This window comes from Crocodylus porosus, unplaced genomic scaffold (assembly GCF_001723895.1).
Source record: "Crocodylus porosus isolate Cpor-Errol unplaced genomic scaffold, CroPor_comp1, whole genome shotgun sequence".
In the NCBI taxonomy this organism is placed as follows: domain Eukaryota; kingdom Metazoa; phylum Chordata; order Crocodylia; family Crocodylidae; genus Crocodylus; species Crocodylus porosus.
In genome coordinates, this window is record NW_017728949.1 from 70,502,137 (window position 1) to 70,517,203 (window position 15,067).

Below are 15,067 nucleotides of genomic sequence, written 5' to 3' on the forward strand. Positions count from 1 at the left end.
GTGCTGGAATAGCTGTTTTCATGGAAGACACCTGTGTGTGGAAGTTTTTTATTATGGAAAAGCTTCCATATGGCTCTTGACAGACTAAGACCTTGATCCAATGGCAAGGAGACCAAGACAATTGGGAATATCATTCTGCTGCAGCTTTCATCCACCTTTGCAGCTGTTGAGAGTCTAACATCTTTTGCCTTCTCCACCATTGAGGACTTGTAGATCCATGGCTGGGGGCTGGGCAGGCTTATTATAGTGTTGATCTGTACTCAGCCTGCCACAGCACTGTCAAAGGATATACGTGGCTTTTCAGGAGGCAAAGCACTGAAATCTGCTGTCCTCACCACATCCTAGTGGTGTTGACACTGCTTGGTCTGCCACTGCTTATTCATCAGGGTTTCCCCAGCGTATTTTACAGCTAACCTTCCCTGAAGGTCATTCCACTATCCACCACTTGGGATTATCCTATTATAGCCACTGGGGCAGAGCTGTACTGCTACCCAGTGCATCCCCATACTTTTAATATAAGAGGTCCAAAATCTTCTTTTCAAGGTAAAATGCAAAATGAGATTAATTATACAGAAATTATCTCAAACAATTGTATACTTTTTTAGGTATTACCATAAAAGATTAGCTGTTTAGCAGAAATCAAACATTCATTTTTGGGAATCTACAATTTAGGATGAGAAAGGCTTTTGTATTTATAATGCATCATAAGTAATAATGAAGCCTATACTTTCTCTTTGCCAGGCTTTCCTATTTGTCTCACTTAAAAGACATTTTGCTATAAAAGGAATAGTTCTTTCAGAGTTTTTTTTTTACTAAAAGCACTGGCCAGTATAATTAATGCTATTGCAATTCTATGCATCAACATACACCAATAAAGTAGATCTTGTACTTTAAAATACGTTGCCTTTTCTACTTATTAGTCACTTTCTTTGTCAAAGGAATACAAGAATTTTAAAGTAAATGGTTCTGTACAAATATATTTGAGAAAAGGTGTACAGAGAGAACAAACTATCATGCAAGGAATAAAGTAGATAATTAATAGTGTCACAGCACATTATATGAGATGAAATATGGTAAATTCATCAGATTACAAGTTACTGGGTGGCTATTACTCACTTGTAGAAGTTTATTACAAAAAGAAGTAAACAATAATAAAACCATTTAAAAAAAACCCTATTCACCAGAGCTGAAAACAGAAGAGCTTTTCAACCAGAAAAATCATTTTGTCAGAATTAATTGAGGTTACAACTGCTGTAATAATGATTTCTGGTCTGAGCCTTTGCTGACATTCTCTTTGGTCCTCTAGGATGGGGTGAGCTATACAATGGAGCCAGTTGGTGGCCGAACTCCATTTCCCAGCATCGCCTGCGTTGCTGCAGTCGGTTTTCACGGAGACCACCCAAGGAACAGAGCCCTAACAGCATGGGGCCAGGGTTTCTACAGAGACCAGCCCCAGCAGCACTGGCAGGGTGCATGGCAGGGTAGGGAGATGCTTTGGGGCTAGGGCTGGGATCTTGCAGCATTGACAATGTGGTTCAGAGCCAGGGCAGAGTTGCAATTTGAAGATTGCAGCTCTGCCGCAGCTCTGGACCATGCTGTCACTGCCACAAGATCCCAGCCCTGGAGCTGCTCCCCACCCAGCCATGCACCTTGCCAGCACTGCTGGGGCCAGTCTCCATGGAAACCCTGGTGCCATGCTGTCACAGCTCTGCCACTCCTGGGATCTGCCTAGAAACTGGCTGCAGCAACACAAGCAGGGGCTGCTGGGAAATGGAGTCCACCATAGGCCCAATCTGGCCTGTAGGTCACACTTTGCCTGCCCCTCTTCTAGAACTTATTTGCGTGTGCTATATACATTCATTATGTATGCCAGTGTTTTTCCGTGTGGGGATGGGCACAGTAGTTTTCCGTAGTTTTCATCCTTACTGTTCCTTCTGTGAAATCTTCTTGGCCTAGCTGCTTATGTTTAGTGGCCACTTCAAATAGCCACAGCTCTTGTGGTCTCCTGCTACTTCATTCATCCTGTCAGCCTGCTGTTTTCTGTTACCTAACAATTTGCCTATATTAAGTTATCCTCCCTCCCTGTTTTCACTGCCAGTGGTGTGTAATCCCTTCTGACACAGCCCTTGACTCTCCTTCTGATGCCACATTATTTTTGTAATGCACTTTTGTGTTCTTTTCTTGCCCTGAGCTGACTGCCCACTCACTCTTTAGAGCATAGTGCTTTCCTTGCTGCACATCTTCAGTCTCATGTGTTCTTTTTATGAGCAAGAGGGTCTTAACTTAGCCTTACCATGTACCTGTCAAGTGTAGGCCATTATCTATCAAGCCACAAACAAGGATTGCTCTATTCTTCTTTAAATACTGCATCACATTAGACATTGTTCATCACATGTATTATCATTTTAAATATTAACACTGCTGAATATGTAAATAGAAAGCTTGTATCATTGATGGCTAATAGAGAAGCAGGTGCATTCAAAAGACAGAAATTATTTGCCATAATAAAGGGGAATAAAACTAGGAGTGACAGGATCATGAAATTAAGGGTAGGACACTTGGCTTAATATTAAGAAGAATTTCCTGAGAGCAATATATATTAGTGAAATAACTTGATTATTGGAAAGACAATTTAAAGATAGACTGGACAATTTTTGGTAGCTGGGAGGGCCTTTTTCATTTCAAAAGTCTGTGCTTCTGAGGTAAAACTACATATGGATATTCCTCTTTAGTTGCCATGAACTCAAAGATGGTAACATAAAATCAATTATTTGTAAACATTCTCTGAAATATCCCTCCTTGCAATCAATAATGGAGTTGCATAAGTGTGATTTGGAGTAAAAGCTGGCTTAATAACATTAATTTAATTCATGGATTATTGAATAGCATAACAGTAATTTATTATTGCCCCTCAGTGGCCAGGCTCCTTTGGTGCCTGCCACTTTAAGAGGTTTGAGCAGGCTGTGGAGCAGCAAACAGATGTGAGTAGGCTTAATGAGGCAGTCACATGACCACAAGAGGGCTCCTGGATTGGAGGATGGAGCTGGGCAGCATCAGTATAAACCCAGGCCCTCAGAGCTTAGCTAGCAGTTGCAACTGGGGGGCCAAAGGGTGAACGTTTTCTGGCCAGAGTACTGCTGGTCCCAGAACACCTGGAGGTTAAGGACAGAAACCATGAGGATGGAGGAGGTTCCTGGTTTTGGGGAATGACCTAAAACTACACCCTGTTAGGGTTGGATGGTGTGGTGGGGCTGCCTGGGTTGGGGTGGTGCCCAGGAAATGCCACACCAGTGCCTTCTTAGTGAAAGGCAAGTATGGGGTGCTGGACAGTCTCAGCCCCCGTGGCCTGGTGGGTTACCCCATAAAGGAGACAGGTAAGGGGTCCAGGCATGTCATCAAACACCTGAGGCCCAATGGACGTAAGGCCTGGTAGCCCTAGTGAGGGCGTGGGTGAGAATGCAGTAGGCTGTGTACAGTAGGGTTCATATGGGTGGGCCTGAAGGACTGTGCATAGACTGGTCTTAGTGATCAAGTGGGCTGTGCTTGGAGGAGCCCAAGAATGTGGACCATATGGGAGAGTGAGAGTGAGAGGCTCAATAACACCCAGAGTAACCTTGACTGTCCCATGCTGGGGCCAGGACCAGACCAGGGGAAGGACCATGAGGGGTGGCCAGAGCCAGAGGCCTGGAGTTCCGACTGGCCTAAAGGAGAGGCCAGGGCCCATGTGGCAAAAGGTCCTGGAGGGGACCACTGCTGAGAAAGAAAAGGGCTTAGGGAGTTTTTCAGCCCAGAATGAGGGAGGAGATTAGACCGCCTGAGGAGGAGGGATCCAGGTAGGGTCTGAATGTCAGGCAAGCATACACTGAGGGCCCATGCGAGGCCAGAGCCATTTACTGATGCCTTCTGTGAGGCATGGGACACAGTGTAGGGATGGGATGAAGTATTATGCCATTGGCATTGGGCAGTAAATGATCAGCCTGCCACCTTGTAAACAACTACTTCCAAAGTTACATCAAAGGCATGGCAGGTGAAGCATGTGGGCAGACTTTCCTAGACAGGTGGGTGGGGCAATGATTGGACCGGCCTTGTGACAGCCCCCTATCACACCCTCACACTGTAGGATCCACTGAGCTTGCATTATAATATTGTACTATTTTGTTGAGAAGTACTCGAGTTCTAATTCCCTGTGGTTTATGAGTTTCCAAAAATTGTCTTTTGAGAATATATTTCTCATTCTCATTCGAAGCTCAAAAATGAAGTTGATTTTGAGATTTAAAGAAAAGTTGCATGGCCATTTTTTACTTATCTTCACATGGAAAATAACAGTTTCTGGGCTTAAGTGCTTAAAAGATAGGGATGAGAAGTATTAGAAAAATACACTGTGCACATCATTTTCTGAACTAATATAAGAATGTAGGGTTTAAATAATTCTAGTTATCCATGAGCATGTGTGTATGGAGGATCCTTAAGAATGCTTCTATTTTTTTCTCATGAATCCAGATGAAAAACCCTTCTACCTTTGATGCTGCATGGCTTGCATTTTCAAAGATTGTGCTCTGACTGGAGTGCATTCAAACCTACACAGCTTGTAGTACTTGTAGCTGGGACCGGCAGACAGGATACTAGACCTCTGGAGTGACATCTGATGTAGTCATCAGAGAATCCCCACTCCTATAGGATTTGCAAAAGAAACTGTGCATCTGGCAGGTGAGTAGGTATGCTGTGCCTAACTGAGGGTTGTAAAATTTGACCCTGTGTTTTCTTAAAATTACTCAGTTTTTGAAGCTCTGTAGCTACAAAATACATAGCGTTGCATCCTTTCATTAACAGGTATGTAGACATTTAGAAAAGAGACGTGACTTTTATAGATTCACTGCATTTATCACTACAAGCAAACTACTGTAACAATCCTTTGGCATTCTAATATAAAATCAAATAAATACTGCGTTCAGGAAGTGAAAACTGCCGTAATTGAGCCAAATGATTTCAAGTTAGAATACTCACCGTCCATCAAATGTGGTAACATGTGGATCAGTGAAAGAGTAGCAGTTCCCTGTTGGGAGGTCTTGAACTGTGACCTGGTTAAAATGAAATAGGTAATAAATGCAATCTATGCAGCAGTTTTTCTTCATTATTTTCCTTCACAAAACATTAGGGGCAGCATTCAAGTGTCAAGTATAAACTGAAGCCTAACTTATAAAACATGATGCAGAATTGGTACAGAATAGGATTGCTTTCCAAACAACTGAGTTTAACTATCTGGGAGTTGAAGGTACTATCATTTCACCTAAGTTAATGGACTGCCATTCTCTTTTCTGTTTGGTAAAAAGAGAAAATGTTCCTGTTAAATTTGCCCATGGAGAAGCAGAGCCTTCTCTGAAATTAGCAAAAGTTTAGAACACTCATTAAATTGCACTAATTTCAAAGTCGGAAGTGTGGCATAAGGTATGCTATAATTAAGGATCATTAGCATATTTTAGAAGCCACTAACTGTCCGCAGGTGTGACCTTAAATTTTATGGTATGTAGTTTCAGTGATTAATTTATTTCCCAGGCAGATTATAGACCAAATTCTGAGATCAGTTACTCTGAAATGACAGAGTAACTTCCCACTGATTCCAAGCTATCAGCTCAGTATCCCTTGTCTCCAGGGTTGCTAGAACCATCCTCACTGCATCTGAGACTGAAAGGTGCCACCACCACATCCCAACTAATGGCCCCCCCCATGCACCCCAACTTTTCCCCTTTTTTTTTCTTTTTTTTTCATAATTACTTCATCAGTATGGAGAATGCAGTGAGCCTGCTGCTGCAAGTTAGTGAATGCATCCATCTTTTCAAGCACGTTGATTTTATCAAATTCTTCAGTACAATATACAAGGATTACTGCAGTACCGAAGACTATTTTGATATTAATACATTGCACTGATTTTTTTTCTCAGCTGTGCTTTGAGGGGTTATTGTACATTACATTACAAGTAAGGTGGTTTCCTTATTCTTCTCAAGGATCAACCTTGCTTAACTGGGATCAACTGCAATTTATTATTAAAATAGGGAATTGGACTTTACATTTTTTCAATTATCATGTTTTAATAAAAGTATTAATACCATCAAAAATTAATAGAGGCTTGATTGCCTTGCATTGAACTAGCTGCAATTACTAATGTAAGAAAAATACTTAAAATATTTAAGGTAAGTTACATGTGGGAGGCAAGAAAATAGATGCGTGTGTGTTGTACTTTTTAGGTACCGTTCCTTTGGACCTAATTTTGATCTAATTTATTTCAGTGTAATTCCCCCAAGATCACTGATGTGACACTATTTAAAGCCTGTGTAACTGAAAGAAGAATACATGTTCTCAAAGTCTGGAGATAAGTTTTGATCAAAAATGAGAACAAGATATTTAATTAGAGGTGTCTTTGCTAGTACTGAAAATACATCATATTGGATTTGGCAGCTCCTTGGATTGGGATCAGCTGTGCAGGGATGTGTCCCAGCACAACTGATCCACTTCACTGGTCTTTCTGGTTCAGGCCTCTGCCAATCCTAGGGCTTCTGGGGATCAATCCTATGAGACAACCTGGGTTGTCAACTCGGGGCATGCCTCTGCAAATGGGAAAACCCTTGGGTTCCTGCACGGGAATTCTTTGGCCCTGCAGCATTGGGCCCCTGCAGTCCTTGGAAAATTGGCTTGGGACAGCTGGAGTTCAGGCTGGTCTAGCCTGCCCGCACTTTCCCCCCATAAAGCAAACAGACATGATCTACAAAAAAGAAGCACAATTTTTACCACCTTTAGTCATGGCCACAATTTTGGGCTTTTGTGGCATGAGAGGCATTGCATCTTTTTATTTGGGCTTTGTAGCTGTTTGCAGTTTTTGTACTTTTTAGCCAACTGAAATGCACATTCTGGCACAGTGGTCCCTTCCTTCTGTCACATAGAAACATTACTGTACACTTCTATCACAGCTCTCTTCTACAAATCTCAAGGAACTGCACGAACATTAGGCTAAGTCCTCTGTGCCTCAGTCACTTGAAAAGGGCTTTTGAAGTAAATGCAAATAAAACAAGCAGAGTTGGCTCATAAATTCTAATTATTTTTATTATGCCCATTTTATACATGAATAAACAGAGACACAGAGAGGTTAAGTGTATCATCAGAGGTCTCGCAATGAGTTATTGGCAGAGTTGAAAATTGAACACAGGAGACCTGACTCTCTGTGTCCTTCTCTAATTACTAAGTGACTCTCCATCACCTGAATTAGCTCTGTTGTGAAGCATAGCTGGGAAAGCTTAACCAATGGAAGTAAGTTTCCTTGTGGCGCAGCTTTTCTTTCCTGTTCTCCGTTCCCAGCGTATCTCCTTCTCCTGTATGTTGTTTTCCTCGCGTCTTTGTAAAGGAACATTCAGTCCCCAAACAGGCTTCCCCTGCTCTTAAAGCACGTACATTCAAGTGTGATTACAAGTATTATCCAGCTGTTGGTCCTGCTGATTTGCTGACTAGTAACCAAACACAAGTCTCCTAAAACAAAATGCTCTGCATGTTATTTTTTTTGGCACATTAGGTCACTGTGCTGACTTACTGTGCTAACAATTATCCCCAAACGTGAAAGATTTTTTGTTGTACTTTTCCATCTCCTCTCAGCAAAACTTCTGCTTAAGTTTGCCATTTTTCCCCAAGTTAATTTAATAACCAACCTTTGCATCCTTTGGTATGTAAGCCCTCCAGAAGAGATCATTGCTTTTGACTGGCTCGGCTCTGATATAACTGATGCGGTTTCCATCCTGGGCAAAGTCTGTTACCGCTGTCACTGTGAGTGAGGCTCTTGCACAGCTGCCTTCTGTACAGGGCATCTGCTGCAGATCCACATGGCATGTTGAAAGGGCTATGTCTGGGGGCCCCTGGGCGAGACTGTCTAAAATGTACATGAACACTGAGCTTGATAAAAGATATTAAACAGTTGTCCCCACCCTGTTTACTTTCAAACAGACATATTCCTTCTTCAGATACACAAGTACATTGAAACCAGATGGGCTTCTGTGTGCAAACTGTGGTTGTGACTAACCTAATCTGGCATCACTTTGCAAATATTGGTTATATTTCTTCCTGCAATACATATTTTCCTGTGTTCCCACTATGTCTTCCTATCTACAGGTTCTACTATCTTCCTGAGTGACACTCCTATCCCAAGCTCACAGAATAAAGATGGGTCATCCACATGACAAACAATAAGACTATGCTGGAAGAAGAATCACAGGCCAAGGTACTTTTAAATCTATTGTCAATTTGCCTGTGTGTTACCAGCATCACAAAATAGAGTTAGTGGAAGTTTGTTTAATTAGAAATTAAAGAGGGAGTCAAGTTGTAGGAGGGAAGAAGGGTGCTTAAATCACTATCGGATGAATTTCAGGTTTTTGGAAGAAAAAAGTTAAGTGTGTGTTGGGAGCCCTATGTTTCCCCGCTCTACCACACTTTCTGTGGGACCATAAAGCATTTCAGAACATGGTGTTTAGAGCATTAATTTCGGAGGTAGATGCAGGTTTAAATTCTCTCAGGCAGAGGAGAGAATCTTGACCTATGTCTCTGCCCTTCTTGATAAGTGAAGTCTCTACCTGCTGGGCTAGTGGCTAATAGATTGCCCTCCACACCCCACTAACTTTATTTTGTGTGTGTTGTGTGTATATGGATCCAGCTTGAAAGTTTAAAGTTTATGAGCAGAAAGAAGTAGTTAGCCATGTTAGAATCAAATCAGGTGGAAGGCAAGGTAGATATGCACCTTCTAGACTGGGGCAGGCAATTATTTTGGGTAGAGGACCACTTAACAAGTTTTGGTAAGCTGTCGAGGGCTGTGTAGATAGCTCTGCCCCTTGATGGTAGCCCCACACCCTTGTCACCATTTTGGGACTGGAAGTCCCACCCCTAGACCCTTAATCTTTGCCACTGGAATTCCCTCCCCTTGCCCCCCAGAAATGATCCTTGTGTGTATGTGTGTGGGGGGAGGGGTTGCCATCTTAAAACCAGAAAAAAATCAAATCATACTCTAAAAGTCAAACACCTACTGTAACATATTTTAATTTTATTACAAAAATATTTTTGTCATGATTTGTATTTGCATACTGTATATAGAGGTGATTGCCTAATAACTCAGAAATAAATTCTTAGTCTTGTATATACAGGGGTGTGGGCAGGGGGTGTGTGCGTGTGGTGGGGTGTGGGGATGTATGGAGTGTGGGGGTGTATACGGTGGAGTGTGAATGGGATATGTGTATGTGGTAAGGTGTGGGTTTGTGGAGGGGGGCCTTGTGAGGGGGTCTGGTGGTGTGTGTGGGGGACATAGGGTATGTTAGGGGGTCATGTATGTGATGGGCTGGTTGGCAGTGAACTAGCCCAGGGGTTTTGAAAGGACAAAAGATGATTGGAGGACTTGGGATTCCCTTTCCTTACCAATCAGGCCCCAGAGACTCACCCTTCATGTCCCCTGATTGGCCCCTTAGGTCACCTGGAGGGGGATAAAAGGGGCAGCGCAGCTGACTCAGAGAAGACCAGCAAGGGATCACAAGGAAGGAGATTCAAAGATCTGGCAAAGAACTGAGCCAGTGGGGTGGGAGCAGTTGCCCCAGAAGACCCTGAAGGAGCAGGACCTGCAGGCAGCAGTTGGACCCTCAGCAGCGTGGCGTGCGGCTGGCAGGCGAGGCTCCCCACTGGGCTCCAGGATCCCCTATGAGAGGTTGTAGCCAGCAGGAGAGGCTTCCCAGCTCCAGCAAGGATCTGAGCAGGTTGACCCAAGAGGTTCCCAGCTCTGCTTGCAGCTCCTCCAATCAGAGGCCAGGCAGCTCAATGTGAGGCCGGGGCTCCAGGAAGGTCAAGACCCCTAGAAGCTTGGCACAGCACTAGCACTGGTGGTTGTGTGGTAGAGCTTCTGTCCCCCCTGTAGGCTATTCATGTTCAAGTCCCAGCTGGGGTGAGTGAGGTAATAGGGAGAAATTCTTCTTGCAGTGGAAAGGGGCCATTGTGTTTTCCCCCTTTCTCCCCCTCCAGGTACCTAGGCCCTATATTCCTTGTCATTTGACATTTTGTATTTTGTGGCTTTTTATATTTCACCAATCCATATTGTTTGTTCTGCTGTTTGTATTTTACATTTTGGTTAACCCTGTCTTTTGTCCATTGGATGAATATATCTATGATTATCTATGATTGTCTGACCTTTCTTGAAATCTGCCCCATCGGGGCATTGTAGTTTCCCGTAAACTCCCTGGTTTATACTGGTTATGTTCCCAGTATTGTTCTCTCATTAAAAGGTGGTCTGGCTCTGCTCTATAGGGGGAGGAGAGTCCCTACACCTCCCACAGTGCTTGTGCACCTGCTTTTATCCCTTCAGTTGGAGAGGGGGTACCTCTTGGAGTTGTGGGGGAAGGGTGTGGGGTTTGTGGGGTGTGAAGGAGGGTGGGGCAAGCTCCAACACTCCCCCATGGCACAGCAGTAGCAGGTGGGGCACTCAGGGCACAGGTGCCTGGCAGAGTATGGGTCTGGCCAGCACTGCACATCATAGCAAGGGGTGTAGCATCCACTGGGCCATCTGTATCACTGGTACTTCCTGCCACACACATGCATCCCTTGCACTCTCTGGGCCAGGAGAGAAGCCCCAAGCACTGGAGCTGGGTGCCTTCCCTGCCCCCCAGGGGAACAAACCTGGGGCTTCCCTCCCCTGCCATGCAGCCCAGGCAAGGAAGGCAGCTGGCTCCAGTGCACAGGGCTTCCCTCCATGGCTGGTGAGTGCAGGGGCTGTGCATGAGTGCAGGGAGTGCCGGTGATGCAGACAGCCCAAGTGAAGCTACACCACTTGCTGCGATGTGCAGAGCTGACTGGAGCCATGCCCTGCCAGGCACCTGCACCCTGAGCACCCCACCTGCTGCTGCTTCCATCACCTGCTGGGGCTTCATGCCATGGAGGGAGTGTGGGGAGAGTGTGTGTGTGGGGGGGTACCCTCAGCCCCCACGTTCCCTCATACCCACACACTTCCCAGCTGCACTCTGCACTGCTGCTGCCCTTCTTGGCATGGGCTGTGTGCTGCTGCCAGCCCCTCCCCCCCCCTTTGTCTTCTCTACCTGCTGTGTGGAGCCAGCAGGAAACCTGGGAAGTAGAGCAGGTCCCTGGGGGCTGCAGCAGCAGCAGCCCTGCCCCAAAGCTGTGTCCTGGCTGGGCTGCACCCTTCTTCCCACAAGGGTGGGATTGAGGTGTAATAGGGTATGTTTGGGACTATGTATCCACATGGGTGACTTGCTTCCACCCTTGTGGGTGGAAGCATTGGGCAGGGTGCAATTCATTGTGCGGTTCCACAGGCTGGATAAAAGTGCTTGGTGGGCCAGATCTGGCCCGTGGGCCATATTTTGCTCACCCCTGTTATAGACTAACCAAATCAGAGATGCATAAGTTCCAAACAAACTAAGCCATGTGTTGGGTGCCTCAGTGCTGACAACACTTAGATGGTTCTGATTACACTCAGAAGCAAAGGTTTAGGGGAGGACTTTAGTGCCCATAGGTACAGCTAGGTGCTTAAATCCTTTTGTGGATTTGGTCTTTTTGTACTTCAGTTACCTGTGTATAAAATGAGTGTTATAGCACTTTTCTGTCTTGCAGAGGTGTTGTCAGGATGAATACATTAATGTATGTGAGCGGTAATGGAAGTTATATAAGCTTCAGAGATGGTTTGAATGGTCATTGCTGTCCATAAAATAGAGCAAGGGCACTAAAGGGTTACTCGTGCAGTTCTGCTAATGTATTCCAGATTTTACCTAGAGGGATTTTACTTCTAGAGGTGGTGAATTGGCTGTCTCTATACTTTCTTAGTCTTGTGCCTCTGTATTGATGCTTCCCTCATGAACAAAGTGTCCAAATATTTAATAGTGTAAGTTTTATCAGGTGGACATGTTCTGTAGGAACTGGATAGACACCACCATTTTTCAACATAGGGTGCCAAAAAACAATTGGATTTCAATAATGTTTGTACTTGAGCAACTTAAACAGGATTTGAATTATAGCTACATAGTTCAAAGCATTACACCTGATTTCAGTGGATCCTTTAAAGACATGTGGTGAAACTCTAGAATCATAGAAAAGTATGACACCTCATGAGGTCACCTAGTCCAGCTCTCTAGTCGTATTGAAGTCAATGAGACTTTTGCTTCTGACTTCATGGGGGCAAAAATTAATGCAGAATATTTAGTTTTCACATCCTGAGTCAACACTTAGAGTATAACAAGTACAGGGGCCTAAAAATATTGGAAACGGGATTTGGCAAAATATGGAGTGATGATTCATAATTTATGGAGTTCTTTAATAATTTATGGTAGAGAGCTGGTATAAATATATTCAAATAATGTGTTCAATATTAGCTAGTAATCAGTATTTGATCCCTTATGGAAAAAATATGCTATTTAATTGAGATTAAATTGATGGAGTTCTATAGAATTTGAACTAAAAACCCATATAATTTAATAGAAAATACTTTTTAGTATCAAATCCTGAAGTCTGGTTTACAGTTCTATGAAAAGGTATTGGCTCATTTTCAAGGTTTTTTATTCAATTAAACAGATGCTTTTCATAAGGGATAGCTATTACCATTATGACCCTGTGAGCTGAGCTTACTGCCCAGTACAAAAGTTTAAAATCAAAAAAAATCATCTGATCTAACTAAGAATGGTAGACTTAGCAGAAGCAGTACACCATGCATTCTGTTGTGTCTAGCACTCATTATGGTATTATCTAACCTAGAGAGAGATTTCTATGCTTGCAATTGGCTTTCTTATCACTTATTCCCTACATAATTAACTCAACAGTTGTGGTACATGAACTGAGCTAGACAAGGAGTTTGTCAGTTAAGTTCTTTGAGTATAAATTTAACCAAAATTAAAAGAGTCTTTACTTTCAATGTGTAGCATTGTAGCCAATTTAAATCTGTGGAAGGCCACTTCTTTCTTTGAAGCAAAAATACAAAGGGAAATATGGCACTGAATAAGCATATGCATATATATAAAGCAGGAGGTGTTAAATCTTAAATGTATAAAAATATCTGAGTTGAATTGATCCAGGCCAGTGTCACTTAGGCAAACATTTAGGGTGGAACAATCAAGGGTGAGAGTTGTTTATTAGTTCAAGCTGCATAAATGAGTTGATTAAAAGTGACAGAAAGTTGCCACTTCTGTGACAACTTCCTGCAAAGGCTAGTTAATTGGTAGCGCTTTATCTGCATCTCAGCACCATGTGTCAAGTCCATTAACACCTTGAAAATAATTCCACTTCTGGACACTGAACCCCACCACCTCCTTTAGTATATTAGGGAAAGTTAAAACATGCAGTGAGTATAGAATAGACCTGTGGCTAACCTTCTGCTTTACATTCAACCTCTAGCTAACTCACCCTGCAGTTTTGTTACTTCACTGCCCATATATTAATTGGGCAGGTTTTCAATGGTATTTAGGTGCCTTAGAATATGGACACTTAGTTCCCAAGTGATTTCAATATGACTTCGGTATCTAAGTTGCTTTAGATACTTTGAAAAATTCCAGCAGGTACCAATCTGCCTCTTTAGGCACTTATTCCATACAGAAATCTTTCCTCATGAGCCTAAATAAGTTCACTTGTTAGACTGATGCAGACAGCAAGCCAGGAGGAATATGTAGAACAATGTATAACTAAGTTGTGAGGAAATTCAAACCAGTCCATGTCTGGGAGTCAACACAGATGCTGAAACCATAAGGTACAGTTCAGCTTAAGATCACTGTGTTACAATCTCATTTGGAATGTAGTTTGCTCCCCCCCGCCCTTTGGGAGAAAAGGAAGATGGATTTGAACTTATATAACAGCTTGTTTCTGAAAATCAGAGAGATTAAAAGGAGATGAGAAGAAAGGGTAAAGTGATAGACTGGGGTACAACAGAGAATTATCGATTCTTTTTTTTTTGTTTTAGAAGTTCTATTTAATGTGTACGTCAATGGAACATTAGAGGAGAGAAGACCAAGACCTGTGGGGAAATTCTTACCTCATTAAAGTCAATGTTGCCTGTTGTCACTTATTTCAACAGTGCATGGAATATATATCCACAGGTAAGGGTTTGGTTTTTTTTAAAAAAACCTTTTAACCACTGTTGGATCAACCACAAAACAATAATCACATATGCAAAAAAACCCTCAGAATTTAGCTCTGGTTTAGCCATGAGTTTTTAAGATGAGAAGTAATTTCTCAAAGGTGGAGAACAGTAGGCCTGACGCTGTCCTCTTGACTCAAGTTACTTTGCATCCCAGGATACTATGTAGTCCTTCCCCCTAACTCTTCCTCACCAGGTGGCTGGGTTGATGCTCTGTCAATGCTCCTCTGCTCCTGGTGAGCTGGGCCACCTTTGCCTCTGGGCAGTCACAGAGCTCAAGCAGCAAAACCTCTGTCCCCAACCTGCATCATGCCTGCACCTGTCAGCCCTAAAGGGAAGTTAGGGGCAGGGGGAAGCAGGAAGGGATTCCTCACCCTGCTCCAGGCTCCCTCTGAGTCCAAGTCTGCCCAGCTGCAGGGAGCCCTGCACTAAGAATGATTTCCCCCACCCTAGCCAGGCTGGCTGCTCAGCCCCAGTCCCTATGGCTAAGAACAGACATTCAAAAACCTGGAGCCTGAATTGATTTAATCTTTTCAGGTTAGTTTAACCTGTGTAGATTGAACCAATTTGCAAATGAATAGACATTCACTTTTGACTCAGGAAATGTAGGCACATGCCGGCAGTGCCTCAGGCCCAAAGTTGGCGGGCACTAGAGAGTGGTCGCTCGTTAAGCTCTTTGACGATCCTCCAAGCCCAAAGGAAGGTAATCCCAATGAGGATGAAAGGCAGCAGGAGAGCACACAAGCCTCCGTGGCTCACCAAAGGCATCCGGGAATGTCTCCTTGCTAAAAAGGAGGCTTACAACCAATGGAAAGAAGGGGTCATCACCAGGGAGGACTATTCTGTAGTTGCTCAGGGATGTAGGGGGGTAGTTAGGAAGGCCAAGGCAGAGATGGAACTGGGACTAGCTTCCCAGATTAAGGACAATAA

General features: G+C 43.6%; 1 protein-coding gene across 1 annotated transcript in view; it reads right to left on the bottom strand.

The window, feature by feature from the left end:
- The window catches only part of LOC109323076 (von Willebrand factor D and EGF domain-containing protein-like), a 333,209-nt gene that overhangs the window by 182,985 nt on the left and 135,157 nt on the right, over window positions 1-15,067 (bottom strand). Inside the window, exons 8-9 of the mRNA XM_019554480.1 lie at window positions 7,692-7,909; window positions 5,005-5,078 (exon numbers count right to left, since the gene is read on the bottom strand). Coding sequence (XP_019410025.1) covers window positions 5,005-5,078; window positions 7,692-7,909 — 292 coding nt within the window. The remainder of the gene's footprint in view (window positions 1-5,004; window positions 5,079-7,691; window positions 7,910-15,067) is intronic.